The sequence below is a fragment of the Pan troglodytes genome, chromosome 9 (genome assembly GCF_028858775.2).
Source record: "Pan troglodytes isolate AG18354 chromosome 9, NHGRI_mPanTro3-v2.0_pri, whole genome shotgun sequence".
Taxonomy (NCBI): domain Eukaryota; kingdom Metazoa; phylum Chordata; class Mammalia; order Primates; family Hominidae; genus Pan; species Pan troglodytes.
This window is the reverse complement of record NC_072407.2, coordinates 116362234-116378709: the sequence shown is the minus strand read 5'-3', so window position 1 is coordinate 116378709 and position 16476 is coordinate 116362234. Positions and strand designations below refer to the sequence as shown.

The 16476-nt window shown below is 38.2% G+C and overlaps 2 protein-coding genes across 3 annotated transcripts; one reads left to right on the top strand and one right to left on the bottom strand.

Annotated features, from left to right (window-relative positions):
• Positions 1–2684: 2684 nt before the first annotated feature.
• RBM7 (RNA binding motif protein 7) lies at positions 2685–11839 on the bottom strand. 2 transcript variants are annotated; one of them, XM_009424214.5, is made up of 5 exons: positions 10813–11839; positions 9721–9883; positions 8680–8767; positions 5791–5884; positions 2685–4147 (listed from the first exon to the last, which is right to left on the bottom strand). In XM_009424214.5, exons 1-5 carry the CDS (start codon positions 10906–10908, stop codon positions 3785–3787), a joined length of 804 nt encoding a protein of 267 aa, XP_009422489.1. In that variant the 5' UTR covers positions 10909–11839; the 3' UTR covers positions 2685–3784. The 2 variants fall into 2 exon arrangements, with proteins under 2 accessions (XP_009422489.1, XP_009422490.1); XM_009424215.5 differs by having other exon boundaries at positions 5791–5881; positions 10813–11238.
• Positions 11249–11713, top strand: C11H11orf71 (chromosome 11 C11orf71 homolog). Its single transcript, XM_054662720.1, has one exon. The coding sequence runs from the start codon at positions 11249–11251 to the stop codon at positions 11636–11638; it is 390 nt and encodes a 129-aa protein (XP_054518695.1). The 3' UTR covers positions 11639–11713.
• Positions 11840–16476: the final 4637 nt, after the last annotated feature.

The following is a 16476-nucleotide window of genomic DNA, read 5'->3' as shown; positions in this document are numbered from 1 at the left end:
CAGAAACAGCTAATTCCTTTATTATTCAAATTTGGGGGGGGCATAGAAAATGATAAGCTTGCCAATTTATTTTATAAGGCTAGCAGAACCATACTCCTAAACCAAACTAAGATAATACAATTAAAAAACAAAATCAGGCTGGCACAGTGACTCATGCCTGTAATCCCAGCACTTTGGGAGGCCGAGTCGGGCAGATCACCTGAGGTTGGGAGTTCAAGACCAGCATGGCCAACATGGGGAAAACCCGTCTCTATTACAAATACAAAAATTAGCCAGGCGTGGTGGTGGGTGCCTGTAATTCCAGCAACTTGGGAGGCTGAGGTGAGAGAATCACTGGAACCCAGGAGGCGGAGGTAGCAGTGAGCTGAGATTGTGCCACTCCACTCCAGCCTGGGTGACAGAGTGAGGCTCTGCCATAAATAAATTAAAATAAAATAAAAACGAAGTCACACATTATTCATGAATACAGATCCAAAACTTTTTGAAGTTTGACAAAATGAACAAATAGAATTCTAGAATACATGTACTGTGACATGTAATTCTCAGGATGCAATGTTTTAGGTTTAGAGAGCCTATTCAAAGTTTTATGTGTTGAATCCTCCTTTTCCTTATTCAATTAACAGACGTTCTTCCTTTCATCAAAAAGTTTCACTGTTAAATATATGCCAGGCACTGGATCCTGGGAATGCAGTGATGAATAAGATAAGGTCTGTCTTCATGGAGCTGTCTACAGAGACAGACAAGTAAAAAGAAAATTATAATACAGTCTAAAGGCTATGATAGAAGAAAAAGATATTTGGGGAATACATAACTTGGCACTGAATCTGGATTTCAGAGCTCTGGAAAGGCTTTCTAAAGGAAGTAATGCATAGATTGAGCAGTGAAGGACAGTTACTATGAGAACTAAAGTGGGGAAGTCATCAGAGGAGACTGAAGTAGCACATGCCAAATAGGGGTCATATTAAGTTGAGAATTTTGTACTTAAGTCAGAGGCCACTGAAGCTTTATTCAGGCGAGTGACAGATTTACATCTTCAATTCTTAAGAGTGTGGAATAAATTTGAGGAAAGAAGACTGGAAGCAGGAAAACATTAGGGTGTTCTTGGAATAATCCTCTTGAGAAAATTGCCTACTCTAAGATGGTAGCAGTAGGTATGGGGAAAGTGGGCACACACAACATAATTAGAAAGTGGTATAAAAATTTTATTTTAGATGGGGAAAGGTAGAAAATACTAGGTTAAGTATAAAGGGATTTCTTTACCTATAGTACTTGTCAGAAATTTTATGGTGCTGTTTTTGAGTAAAAGAAAGTCACACAGTAACACAAAATGGCTTCCAAACATTTGATTTTTTTTTCTTTTTTTTAGAACACCTTATGAGACACTAGCATTCCACAGGAAACACTATGGGAGAAACTGTTCTCCCACAAAAATAATCTCTTCTTCCTTTCTGTTCTTGCAGCTGTCAATATAGATGAAGCATCCCAAATCTGAAATCTGAAATGCTCCAAAATATGAAACTTTTTGAGTGCCAATACAGATGTGACACTCAGGGGAAAGGCTCATTGGAGCACTCTGGATTTCCGGACCTGGGATGCTCAACCGGCAAGCATTAATGCAAATATTCCAGAACCCAAAACACTTCTCAAGCATTTTGAATAAGGGATGCTCAACCTGTACTTCTGAGTTGTCTCACCAACTATATTCAATTTTTTAAGGCTGTCTCGTCCTGTCCCTTTACACAATACATGTATTTAGTTTGGTTACTTTCAGCTCACTGAAAGTGAAGTGAAAAAGAAGATTCACCAGAACTTCACAAGCTTCCCTCAAAAAGCCATTGAAAAAGATTATTCTGAGTCAGGGTCATCTGTTAACCAATATGAAAGGATCCGACCCACAGATAACATTGTAATAAAGCAGTATTAGGCCAGGCGCGGTGGCTCACACCTGTAATTCCAGCACCTCGGTAGGCCAAGGTAGGTGGATCACTTGAGGTCAGGAGTTTGAGACCAGCCTGGCCAATGTGGTGAAACCCCATCTCTACTAAAAATACAAAAACTAGCCAGGCGTGGTGGTGGGTGCCTGTAATCCCAGCTACTCGGGAGGCTAAGGCAGGAGAATCACCTGAACCCGGGATATGGAGGTTGCAGTGACCTGAGATCCCGCCATTGCACTCTAGCCTGGGTGTCGTAGCAAGACTCTGTCTCAAAAAAAAAACAAAAACAAACATGCAGTATTAATCTTCGTTAACATCTACAAACCTACTAAGTTTTCATATGGATAAGATACCCAAAAATAATAATCTCATTGGAAACAAATTCTGTGAAAATGCTTAAGCAAACAAATTGTTTATCTTAATTCTATAGTGAGTAGTTGAATAGCTCCATTTACTTAGATACAGAAAAACTGAATTCATTTATAAACAGGAAATCTAAGTGTACTTTAACTCCTAGAGACCACTGAGGGTAACTAAAGTACTCCAAACTATAATCGAGGGGTCACTGAAAATCTGATTGTGAAACATCATGCTCTATATGTACAAAAGATGTATTTCAGGATGCTCAAAATTAAAGAACTGATATTCTAAACAGCAGGCAATCAGTGAATAAAAGTATGTTAGTAATTCTTTGTGTACAATGTCTCTGAAGTCAGTGACATTAAAAAAAAAAATAACACACACCCTTCCTTTTATATTTTCAGTATATTAAAAAGGAACAGTACAAATGCTGTGGTATTAAAAAGGATCCTTATTTTTCAACAAATGAACTTTTATAAACAATTCTGTAATGAAATGAAAACAGTATCTTAATACAAGTTTTTGTTAAACAAGATTTTAAAATTTTAAAATTAGAAAACGTTAAGATTAAATTCTTTCAAAGGTTCAAACAAAAAAACAACCTGTACAATCTCCATTACATGTGTCTTTGTACACAGTCTGGGCACTTTGAAAATGTTAAAGTTTTTAACGTTTGACTGACAGAAGCAGCACTTAAAGGCTTCATGAATCTTTTTTCCAAAAAAGTATGCTTTCAGTAAAACATTTTACCATTTTATCTAACTATGCACTGACATTTTTGTTCTTCCTGAAAAGGGGATTTATGCTAACACTGTATTTTTAACGTAAAAATATACGTGTAGAGATATTTTAACTTCCTGAGTGACTTATACCTCAAATGGGATTTAATGAACAATTTCTAAATTTTAGAATGAAACAGTATGTGTAAATCTACACATGTATGTTCAACTAGGATAAAGCTCAAGAGCATGTCACAGAATTTATACCTACATTATATAAGAAGTTAAGCAATGCCTTTATCCCCAAACTTTACCAATAAGCCTTCTCAAATAGAATGTTAGTAAAGTGAATCACTGAAGTTTCATTTTTGAATTAACTAAAATACCAGTAGCCATTTTAGACTGTCAACCTGGATGTTTTCTTGATTCACTAGCAAGAAATTTCTTGCAATACAAAAAGATAACAAATAATTAAAATGTCTGCTCTGTCATACAACTTCACCCCCTCCTAAAGTGTCTAAAATGATTAGGAATTGTAGCACTTTCTTTTGCATAAAACCCTTTCCTCTTCATAAAACCCTGAGGTGAAAGGTTATTAATGTAATAAAACCGCAATTCATTTTGTATTAAACTGTAGCTTTAAAAAAATGTATGAAGAAATGTGACAACTTGTAAAGCTGCTCTGTAGAGTTTTTCAACAAAATATTTCCGTATCAACTTAGTCAAAGGGCCTAAAATGACCCTATAAAAACAATGTCCTTTTAACACGTGTTAGTGTCGAGATGAGCGCCATTTTCCATCTCTACTACTGTCTCTTCTGTTATCATAGTCATGGCTCCAGCCATCATGATTCCTGTCTTCATAGAAGAAATCATCTCTCTTTCCTCTGTAATGATGGTCAGACCCATGATCAGTGTAACGCTGTTCCCGGCTATAATGTCTATCTGCTAGGTAGGGATAAGAATTCATTCTGACTTTACGCTGTGATGATGGTGTACCTTGGCGCCACTGGGAGCTTGAAGACTGATTGAAACTATGACTGTGTGATTGAACTGATGGTGAAAATCCTGATTGATCCAGAGGTGAAGAACCAAATTTTCCACCATATGACATTTGTCTCAAAGCACTGTTCATCTGAGGAATAGGAAAAGTGGAAATGTTAATACTTCTAGATATCAAAGCTAATATGTATTTGGTCAGTTAACAGATAATGAAAGAAAATAAAGTCACTCTTGCCTAGATGGATCCACAACTAAAGTAGTACAATAGCTTCAATCATTCCAATGTATACCTACAAGATACATATATATACATAAATACTACTCTTTGTCCTCAAGAATGCAACTCAGATAAGTCACACAAAATGACTATAATGCAAAATCACTGTGTAAAAAACAAAGAATCAGGAGATCAGTATCATTAGGAAAGGTTTCATGAAGGTGGCATATGATCTGGGTATTAAAACAATGGATGGAATATTTTCATATTTTAAGGGGGAGATATGCCAAGAAAAGGAAATTGCACAAACAAAAATAACAGGGAAACACAGAACAGGTTCATAGAATACCAAGTAATTCTGTGAGACAGGTTACAGATCTCGGCTCACTGCAAGCTCCACCTCCCGGGTTCAAGCGATTCTCCTGCCTCAGCCTCCCAAGTAGCTGGGACTACAGGCATGTGCCACCATGCCCGGCTAATTTTTGTATTTTTAGTAGAGACGGGGTTTCACCATCTTGGCCAGGCTGGTCTCGAACTCCTGACCTCGTGATCCACCCACCTCAGCCTCCCAAAGTGCTGGGGTTACAGGCGTGAGCCACCGCACCCGGCCTTCAGATCTTAATAAGCAGTAAACAATTAAAGGTAAGGCTACAGGGTTTACTGGAATCAGACAATAAGAATCCCTAATAATTGGGCTACAGGAATCTGACTTCATCTTACAAACAATGGAAAGTCAATGTGCAAGGAAGATAAGCAAAACAGAATTGTAATATTAATTCTGAAATGGTGTGCAAGATGAACTAGTGAGGGGAAAATGGGGGCATAATTGACTAGACCGGTGGTTCCCAAATTCTGCCTGTGGATAAATATTAGTATATGATCATTTTTATTTTAATAGTCTACGGTACAATTAGAAAAATAGGCAATATGTACATAAAAGTTAACATCCTTTATACTGGTCTCTCAAATTTATTTTGACTTCTATATTTCATTTTGCAGACCTATGACATACAAAAGCCTGGGGACTACAAGTCAAGATCATGATTTAGGCACCAAATAGTTACCAACAGCTTCCTACTTGAACAAATGATGACAAAGATGAAACAGTAAAAGATAGCTAAGATTTTAAGCCTAGTCTCATGATGATGTTACCACCACCAAAAAAAAAAAGGTTAAGTTTAAAATGGAACTGGTCTAGAAGACCCAAGTTTATGATAAGTCACTCAGGATAGGGGACAGGAGCATCAGACAATGAGTAAATGATGGTTGAAAAGAAAAACAAATGTAAAAGCAGTTTTACTTCTATTTATCTTCAGTCTTTTAAGTATATATTTCAGCCCAGTGAAAACTAAAATGAGTGCTCAATCTACAAATCATGCTAGTCTAACAAAAATTTGAGAAAAAGTTATCTAAAAAGTTCACTTACGCCTTGAGGACTAAAGGAATAAAACCTCCAACTTAACAAAGTTAATTAAAAACCAGTTATTTGATACAATGCGAACATTTTAACTAAGGATGAATTTTTTTTGGCAATTCAAGTTGAAAAATAGTCAACCTACCACTGCTTGTCTCTGAAAATTTTCTGGAGAAGAGAAAGATCTCTGAATTATCTGTGCTGATGAAGTCATGTTATCCATAGTCCTTTCGTACCTGCTAAAAAGAAAACTAACATATAACCATTCATTCAATAAATATTTACTAACTAACAACCATGAGCAGAACACATTTCTCAAAGGTCGGAATGAACAAGACAGGAAAGGTATCTGCTCTCATGCAGCCAGAATAAGAATACAGACAACAGGATATTTTCTCATGATTTTAAGTGATAAAACGTATGATTAAAGATCAAGTGGAAGTGAAACAGATAGGAGGCTCCCCTATCTTTTAGCTGGTGAGCGACTGCCTTTCTAAAAAGGTGACATTTGTAGTTAGAACTGAACACCAAGGTTACCTAGAGGCAAAAACTTCCCAGCTGAAGGACTAGTGCAGGGGTGAGCAAGTATAGCCAGTGGGCCAAACTGCCAAATTCAGTTTTCCCTAAACAAAGTGTTACTGGAACATAGCCACACCATTGTTTTTGTATTATCTATGGCTACTTTAGTGCTACAATGGCAGAGACAGAAACAGTATCTTCTGCAAAGTCTAAAATATTAACTATATGGTCCTTTCTAGAAATAATTTGTCAGTCCCTGAGCTAATGCAAAGACCTAGATTGAAAACTAAAATGAAAAGAATTTGATCGACTAGATATGTGGAATGAGGGAAGAAACAAAGGATCAAATCTAGACTTGGCTTGAGCAATTAGGTAGATATTTCCCGAGACAGAAAAGAGAAAGAGGTTTTGGGAGGTAAGGAATTAAGAGTTCTGTAACATACATAGGATATTACTTTTGAGGATTTATACCTTATTCCCTATTTATTAAAGGGATAACTTGCTCTACAGAAAAGCTCACTTTAAAAATGTTTTAAATTATTTTTAAATGTCTTTAGAATCAAATAACCAATTGGCTGGTCTTACACTTTGGATCTTTTAATTTTGGGTTTTTTCAAATCAGGTTATATTATCTGTATGCTGAGGGGGGCAGTACAATTTAGTTTATAGTATAAAAATTATAAACTCTCTAGCCTTTGATTAAAACCAAAGTATTTACTTGTACTTTTTTTTTTTCCAAAGAAATTCTTTAAATAGAGAGAGTGCCTTGTTATGTTGCCTAGGCTAGTCCCAAACTCAAGGCCTCAAGTGGTCCTCCCACCACAGCCTTCCAAGTAGCTGGGACTATACGAATGGGTCACTGCACCTGGTTTTTTCTCCCCAAGAAATTCTAAGAGGGAAAACTTTTTATTTTCCTCTACCTAGGATGCCTTTGAAGACTCCATTAAAGGGGCTGGAAGTGCTTTAAATGCCAACTTTACCAAGAAATGTTTAAACACTGTTAATTAATTTCAGCTGGCAAGAAAGAACACCGGGAGGGTACACTTTTTGCACTATTGCTGGCTCACTATTCCACCTTCTAGTATCTCTTCATATCCATCCACTTCTCTCCAGCTCATGGCACCACCTTAATCTAAACTATCAAGCTCATCCATCAACAGCTTCCAACATCAATGCCTTGCTACCAAAAGCTTCCTCACTGCTCTATTTTCACTCTTGCCCCCTCCAATCCATTCTCCCACTGCAACCAAACAACTCTTAAAATATAAACTTGTTCCTATCAGTACCCTACCTAAAACATTTCACTGCCTTCCTACTCCATTTTAGGGTAAAATCTCAAAATCCTGATTATAGTTTAAAAGACCCTTTCCAGCCTATCTACCAAAATCCCCTACTGCTCTCCATTTTCATTCATTATGATCTAGGTACACTGGCTTCTTTCAGTTCCACATTCATCTATATCATCTCTTTCTCTTAAAATTTTCTCAAAGCCCTTTGTACTCTTTCTTTAGAGAACTTATTACAGTAATTGAACAGGTATTCACAAAAATATATATAATATGTGTCTTCATTTAGACTTTAAGCTCCTCTAGATAATACATCATAGTGGCTGGGCTCAATCACACTACACTGCCTGGGTTTGAATCCCAGCCCACTGAACCTGAGCAAGTTAACCTCTATTTTTCATTTCCCTTCATATAAGAGGTAGAGATAAAAATAATCCCTACCCTCATAAAACTGCTGTGAGGAATAAATGAAATCATATATGTAAAAGATATGGTGAAGAACCTGACATATGGCAGGTATTTATTAAATCTTTCTTAAATGACTGTTAAATAGCTTTATGGATATACTGGGAAAAATTGTCCCTGGTAAAATATGAACCTCCCCAAAGCAAATAAAATCATTTAAGTAAATATGATATTTTCTAATACTCAGTACCTGAAGAGATTTTACAAATCATTTAATTCAACTTATTTTCCTTACACATGGGAAGACGGGACTAAAGAGAGGAGACTAGCTCAAGATTACACAATTGATAGATGCAGACCTAGAATCCAATTCTAGGAATTCTTAGTCCAATAGACTGTTGACTAACTGGTATTTTTCAACTGTAAGTAACAACCAATTAATGACTGTAAAATAAATTTTAAAATGTTTTAAATGAAATAGTAAGTAATCCAAGTAGTGAGGGTAAATAATGTTTTGAGAAATTTTGTTTCAAGTGTATACATGTACTGTACACATATGTGGGTATGGTTATGTCGCTACAAATGAACAAATAGTTATATACGTATCTATTCTAAGGGGACTATATACAATGTGTTTGTCTATAGAATAGACACATTCTATACCCCTTAGAATAGATACATAACAACAACCCCAAAAGGCAAGTAATAACGGCAGAATGAAGAGATAAGAGAATAATGAAGGAGACTATTTACTCATGTGTTTTGAGGCTATTCCCTATAAGAATTCCTGATAAATGATCTTAACAATAAGTGAGAAATATTACCTGCTAGGAGATGTGGAGGTAGGGCTTGAATTTCCAACATGATGTTGGGGATATGACAAACTGACATCTTGCGGGGCATGACTACTTCCTAAAATGAAACAATTTGAAAAATTATTCTTGATAGAAAATCTAATTTGAAATTTTGTCTTCCCCACTTGAAATCACTCCAAAAAGGTAAACACAATCTAAAAGAGAAAAATCTCAAACTACTGGCCGGGCGCGGTGGCTGACGCCTGTAATCCCAGCACTTTGGGAGGCTGACGTGGGCACATCTCTCGAGGCCAGGAGTTTGAGACCAGCCTGACCAACATGGTGAAACCCCACCTCTACTAAAAATACAAAGAATTAGCCAGGCGTGGTGGCGTGCACCTGTAATCCCAGCTACTCAGGAGGCTAAGGCAGGAGAATCACTTGAACCTGGGAGGCAGAGGTTGCAGTGAGCTGAAATTGCACCACTGCACTCCAGCCTAGGCAACAGGGCAAGACTCCGTCTCAAAAAAAAAAAAAAAAAAAAAAAAAAAATCTCAAGCTGCTGTAGACCGCTTTACGGCTTCATCGGGGTGAAAATTATAAGTGTATAATATCAGATAAGCAAAACAAAGCACTCCATAAATATCCAATCTGACCATAATTTTCTGATCTCCACCCTAAATTGTAACACTGGATACATGGACAGTTTCATCCTCACATGATCAAGAACCAAAATATATAAAAGTAATTACAAAGCAGCCAGGAGAAGTATTTTCAGAAAATAAACCTAGCTCTTTTCAGAGTACCCAAGCCCAGCTCTCTTAGTGATACAGTTTATGTTTTTTCACTAACCCAAAATGAAACTTTAAGCTCAGTTTTAAAATTCTAATTTCAAAATCCATGTGTCAATGTCACCCGTTTTCAGGGATATATAAAGTTTGCTATATAAAGTTTGCTATTCACAATGCGTAAGAAAGAAGTTTCATCTACAAATAAGAGGTTCTTTAAAACTGAATAATAAATTTAAAAACAGCAGGAAACAATGCCCCCCGAACCTCACTGGGCAGTTACCTGATCTAAATTGTATTTTGATAGGCCTTCCATAAAGTTTGATTCCATTAAGTAGATTCATTGCATAAGGAACAGACACTTCATGTTTGAAATTCACAAACGCAAACTGCTTTGGTTTACCATCCTTATCTTTTGGAATTTTCACCTTTATTACTGGCCCAGCCTACAAACAAAAAGGTGTTTAGAATTTAAATAAAGCAACTAAGGGAAAATACTCAAATTTTACAAATAAGATATGACAAAGTTTAAAAACAACAGAAACGTAATCAGAAACTTCTTTTAAAAATGACGCACGGATTTCCATTTTGGCTACAGTAAACATCCTAGTTATGACTGAACATTAGATTTATTTGGGGAAGGGGGCCCATAAGGAACTGGAAACACAATCACTTTTGCAATTCACAGCACTGTATGGCTTAACATAGTGACCAATCGCCATTATTTTGCCACTCCATGAAAATGAACATTTATCAAGAACAAGAGAATGATTTTCTTTAACTAAAAACTGACTTTTGTATTGATTAATCAAACAATACCAGTTATTAGGGGATAGGGATGGGGGGAATAGGATACTCAGAATTTTTCACACTTTTTAATACAGCAACACTAAAATGCTGTTTTTCTACGGAGTACTTAACCATTTTATTTTACATATTTTAATAATGTTGTAATTTGATAAGCAACTTTAGGGGAAAACAGACACAAATAAATTAAAATATTAAGTTCCCAGTCAGATAAACCAAAGACAAATTATCCTAAGGGGAAGATGAGAACAGGAAGGATAAGAAAAAGCACTGCTCAACGAAGACCCTACACACACACTACGTTCCTAAGGACCCCTGGATCTCTACCACGGGAAACCTGATCGAGGATCCCTCCACCACCTTCAGTCGTCACTTTCGGCCTAAACGAACCAAGATCTTCCAGGAAAGCGACACCCAGCGAGCGTTTCGCAACCCAGACCCGCCTTTCACCCCCAAACAGCCACCCGTCGGGTCCCCTGACGGCCACGAAAAGAAAACGGGGTGGCCGCTGGCCAGGCCCTAGGCGAGACGGAAAACGAAAGGCAAAGGGCCGAACCCAGCCGCTTACCTGGTGGAAAAGCTCGAAAAGGAGCTCCTCGGTCACTTTCGTTTCAAGGTTGCCCACAAAGAGAGTGCGATCCGCTTCCGCCGCCGCCGCCCCCATCTCAGCGTCGCCCCCTCCCTAACCTGGCCAAAAGGTCGTGGCCGACGCACCCACTGCGCATTCACGGAAGCCCCACGTCCTCACGCTCCCTGGCGTCACCAACGTAAACGTCCGTTGCGCTTGCTCTCAGCGGGCGACGACGTGCGCGGACGGTCTGCGCATGCTTGCCAGGATAGCCCTCGTTAAAGGCAAGGCGGCTTCTGGCTCTTCCGCAGGCTCAGTTATGGGTTCCGGTGTGGTTAGTCATCGGGTCCGACACAGGCTGGACTGATCTGGGGAGCCGCGAAGGGCCTGCCTTGACCAAGGGACGTAACACAAGTACTGCGGGCAGTGTTTGAATATGGCCCTGAACAATGTGTCCCTGTCCTCCGGTGATCAGAGGAGCAGGGTGGCCTACCGCTCTTCCCACGGCGACCTCAGACCGCGGGCGTCAGCGTTGGCGATGGTCTCCGGAGACGGCTTCCTCGTTTCCAGGCCTGAAGCGATTCATCTAGGACCTCGGCAGGCGGTGCGACCAAGCGTTCGGGCCGAGAGCCGTCGAGTGAATGGTGGCGGCCGGAGCCCAACACGCTTTATAAATGGGAGGGAACCAGATGGCCGGGGCCGGAGCCGCCAAGCCAGATTCTCACCTTACCCAATCCCTGCCGTTGAACCCGATCTCCTAAGAAGTGTGCTGCAACAGCGTTTGATTGCATTAGGAGGTGTTATCGCAGCTCGAATTTCAGTTTAAACGAACACCTTTCCTCTGGCCCTCACTTAGCTTGTGAACAGGCCTTTTTAAAATCCTTTCTTGGTGTAGCAGCAATCTTGTTGTTTTATTTTTAGATGGATGTATTTTCATTTAATACGTGGGAGTTATATGAATATGTCCTAGCACTAAGGGAAGTGTAACAGTTGATTGATTTAGGTGGTTTTATGCAGCCAGAATGATTGGATCAGGAAAGGTGTGGAAAGGATATTCTTAGGTCGTCACAAAGCTGAGCTGATGGGACCACCCTCCCCAGAGGTCAACAATCCATTCGTTAACTCAGACACTTAACCTTTACCTTTACTTCTGTTGGCGAAAAAGAAGTGCTCCTTTTTATTACACTGATTTATCCTTCCATCTTTTCCTTGACATTTACCATCTTCCATCTCCCCCTTCACTTTTTTCAGATATGTCTACAAACAGACTCCAATCTCAGTCGCACTAAAAATAAGAACAAAACCTAAACCTTACAGTTCTTTCAAATTATTAAATCAACTTATTATTCCTTTCTTTGGCAAAGGTTCCAAATTTTTACTTTATATTTGTAATTTTACTATTTGCATTCAGTCCCAGCGCCTTAATCTGAATCTGCTGTCCTAAAATAACACTGGTGAAAACATTAGTTGTACAATCTCCTATCAGAAAACTGTTCATCTACTCACTGTAGTGCCCTCCTTGAAATGTGTGTTTATTCATTCAACTAACAATATTTGGGGATCCCTGTAGTAAACACTGTGTATGAATTTTACACAGTCTGGCCATCAAGAAAGATCACGGAGTATATTCTAGATGGGGAGGCTACTAAGTGAACAGGAATCACCACACTGGGCTGTTTATTAGGTACAGTAATAAACATAAGTACTGGTTGCAGTGGCTTTTTTTTTTTTTTCTTCATAATACTGCACTATCCTGGTTCTTCTCTTACCTGGCTGATCACTCCTTATTTGCTGATATTTTTGTTCTCTTAACCATACATTTCCCAATGTTTAAAGGGTGGTATTGTGAGAAAGTTAATGGGTTTTGTAAGTGCCAGCTCTTTATATAAGCAGGTAGACTAGCTTTTTCCCAGCAGACGCTTGTCTGTTTAGACTTCCTTAAAATAATTATCTTCAAATAAAGCAAAATCTCCATACACCACATAGTATTGAATTGTTAGAACTACATGTTAAGAAGAATGTTGAGTGAACAAGATAGCTTCCATAAGAGGGTGATTAATATAGTGAGAATTCTAGAAACCAGATCATAGGAAGAATGATTGAAAGAATAGTAATAGCTACCTTTTATTGAGTGCTATGTGCAAGTCAGTGTGCTAGGACTTTTATTGTTTATAGAGATATTTATTGAGAACTTACTCTGTACCTGCTACTGCCTGCGGTAAGCACTTAGAATAAAGTGGTAAACATGATAAAAGTATATGTTGCTAAGGAACTTTATATGTTATTTGATTCTCACAGCAGCCCATAAGAGGGGTACTCTACTTTCATTTTGTTACTGAAAAACAGCGTGAAGGAGATAAAATAAACTTTCCAAGGTCATATAGCTAGTAAATGATAGAGCCCTGCAGCCTTTCAAATGAGGTTCCTCATCTGAATGCAAAAAAAATGACTTGAGTAACTATTTTCTCAATTTTCCCAAGGATAATATATAACTAATATTTTTTTCAGATAACTAAAAAGAAGTTAGTTTGTAATATACAATGGATGGCTTAATCTGGGCATTACAAAAACCCGTGGTTGAGAAAGGAATTCCAAACTATAAACAGAGTGTTAGACTGGGGAAGAAGAATAAAATTAAAGCTGAAGATAAAGAAGACTTTCTTAAAACTTAGAGATGCCTAGTAGTGGAAAATACCACCTCAAAAGGTAATGAATTAGCTGCCAGAAAGTTCAGAGAGGCTGAATCTTGTGAAGGATTTTGTCAAAGGAATTCTCATAGTGCGAAATATGACTAGATGACTTCTTCATTTTTTCCCATTTAGTATATAATCCTATGCTTTAAAAAATAAACTCGGTTAAAGTTGAAATGGGGAGTTGGGGGGATGAGGAGAGAAAAATTAGGTATGACATATCGGGTGACCATATCAGCAAATGAGGGCACTTGGGAGTGGAAGAGGGTGCCATCAATTATGCCAAGGTGACAGGCAGACCAGTTGGCTCATGTAATTATCACCTACAAAATGATTCAGCACTAAATATGCGTTGGAAGCATATTTTTTAGCTTATGAGGGAAAAGAGGATGAGATTTGTCAAATGAAGGAACAAAAGTACACAAAAGTGCACAAAAGTGCTCAAGAGCAAGGGAGGACCAAGTGGGAGTGACTTCATTTCTGTTTGTTCTGGAATGGGGTCATCAAGAATAGGGCTTTGGTTGAATAATAGTGTATGTGCAGTAAACAAGAAAATGGTGTGGTTTGTGTTTTGTTTGGCAAGAGAGAACCTTGTTCACATAAATGCTCCATTATTTTAAATCTGAGTCAATGGATATCTAAATTCTTGTTCTTAACATCTGCAGTAGCATTCAAGTTACAATGTGACCCTCGAGTCACAAAGACTGTATTGTAGAAGCACAAACCAACATAAACCCCTTTTTAATTAAATTATCTAAAGCAGGGACAACTAAGTTTCCCAAGAGCAGACCATATTATTAAACATCCATATATTAGTGCACAAAATGAATTTTTATATAGTATCAATGATTAAACATAGCATGTTGTCATTCTAAAATAGATGATTTCTAAGAATTGTCCCAAACAATTATACTTCTGTAAGTTTTTAAAAAGCCATTGTAACTTTCAGTTTGTTTTTACTGCCTCTACTTCTTACATCATACTAAGCAACTGGCTAGCATGTGTTGAAATGGGGCCCTAATAAGATATTTACTTCCTCTATTCATCAGCACTAAAACTCCTAAAAAGCAGTTTTAAGAACTCTGAAAAAGAAGAGTTGTGTTATTTTTGTTTTGTGTTGTTTTAATATCCATTTGGGAGATTGGAAAAAAAGACCAATGAGATTGCTTCCCTCAGTAGCCAATCTGGTGATAAAGGTAACTTTAAGAGGGCTGACTTGGAAGGTAGAAAAGAAGAAGAAAGGAGGGTGAAAAGTCCAATAGGAGGAAAGAGTAAGGTTCAACTTTCTTTCCAGCAGAATTAATTGTATGTCTTTCATTCCCTTGGTAAGTTTATCCAGATCCCACTAAGGTGCAGCTTTTGTTTTCTTAATTTCTATGAAGAGTGTACCAATTTTTCTAGCCAACAAAATGTATGTTTGAATACCTTTGACTCAGTACCACCTGTGTCCTTTCCTCATTGCCTATTTCCATTCAGTTGCAAAGTCCTGCCCAATTGAAATTCAAAATATATTTATGTTATCTTTTTGTAATCACTCATCACCTGGACTATATTTACCTGGACATGTAGCCTGTTTTCTTTGCCTCTGTCTCTCTACTTCATCCTAAATGTGTGTAGCCTCCAAATTAATATTCCTAAAGCACATCTCTGATCACATAACTAATACTTTAGTGTTTCCCAAAGTATATTCTACAGAACTTTCACTAGAAATACAAGATACACCTTTGAAAAAAAGGCATGAGGCCAATAAATTTGACAAGCACATGCTTTATCGCCTTCTTAGGGAGTCATAATGTGTAAGGGCATGTTAAAGGTTCAGAAAAAGACACCTGTTTGATGATGTTTCAACTTGTGTTTCACAAATTTATTTGTCCATAAATTTAAAATCTTTGCATACTACTGCCTTCCTGGGGAGCCTCTCTTCTACAGAAACGTAATTAGAAATGCCTTACTTAAAAAGCTCCACTGGCTCCCTAATGGATCCAATTTTTCAGGTACTAGAAATGGATTTTTATATAGTGTGTCAGACTTTGGTAAGCTTCCAGAATTTTAGGAGTGGGGCACGATTGGTCGGGCCTGTAGTCCCAGGCTGTAGGCTAAGGTGGGAGAATCCCTTGAGCCCAGGAGTTGGAGGAATGTAGTGAGCTACGATCACACCACTGCACTCCAGCCTGGCCAACAGAGGGAGACTCTTTCTAAACAAACAATGTTACTAATTAGGCAGATGGGCTGGTTTTCTCACTCCTGGTTTGATAAGGTTCAACCCTATCTAGACTGCACGTGATGACCCATACCTATCAATGTCTTTGGCAAGTGGGTGGGAGAAGGGAGGCAAGCATGCAGCTGCAGATTCCCTAGGCACTGAGGATCAAAATTGGCATTATTACTCATGACAGACATTAGGAACATCCACTGATGAATACAGGTGAGTGCAAGTGTTTCTTAACAATGCTAATGATGTATTTTCTTTTTAAAGTAACAGTTTACTTGGCTCCTTATTTCACTAGAATATCTGAAGGCTGCCCTACTTCAAAATGCACTTCTAAATCAGAGGAAGAAAATATTGCCTTCAACCTCCCAAAGACCTGAGAGTCACTGAAGTAGTGCAACTCTCATACATTGCACACTCCAAAAACATTTCAGACTTTCCATAATGTGACCAAGCTGCATTGCCAGCCTTTCCTCCTTAATTCCCCCAGGTCGTTGCTGTTCTTCTCTGCATCTGTGGCAATGCCCTTAACTAAATTGCTTGTCCTCATTTTCTGTTGGTTAAACTTTTATCCATCTAGATTAGTAAATGGCTCCTTACATTCAAAGAACACACTTATTTTAACCAAGTTAAGCAAAAAATGAACTATATTGACTGACAGAGCTGGGAAGGCAGAGGGCACCTCCTCACTCTGTGTTCAAGTATTTGGGTGAGACTTCACAGCTAATTCCAGGGATAGAGGTGTAATCTATGTCTTATCTCTCC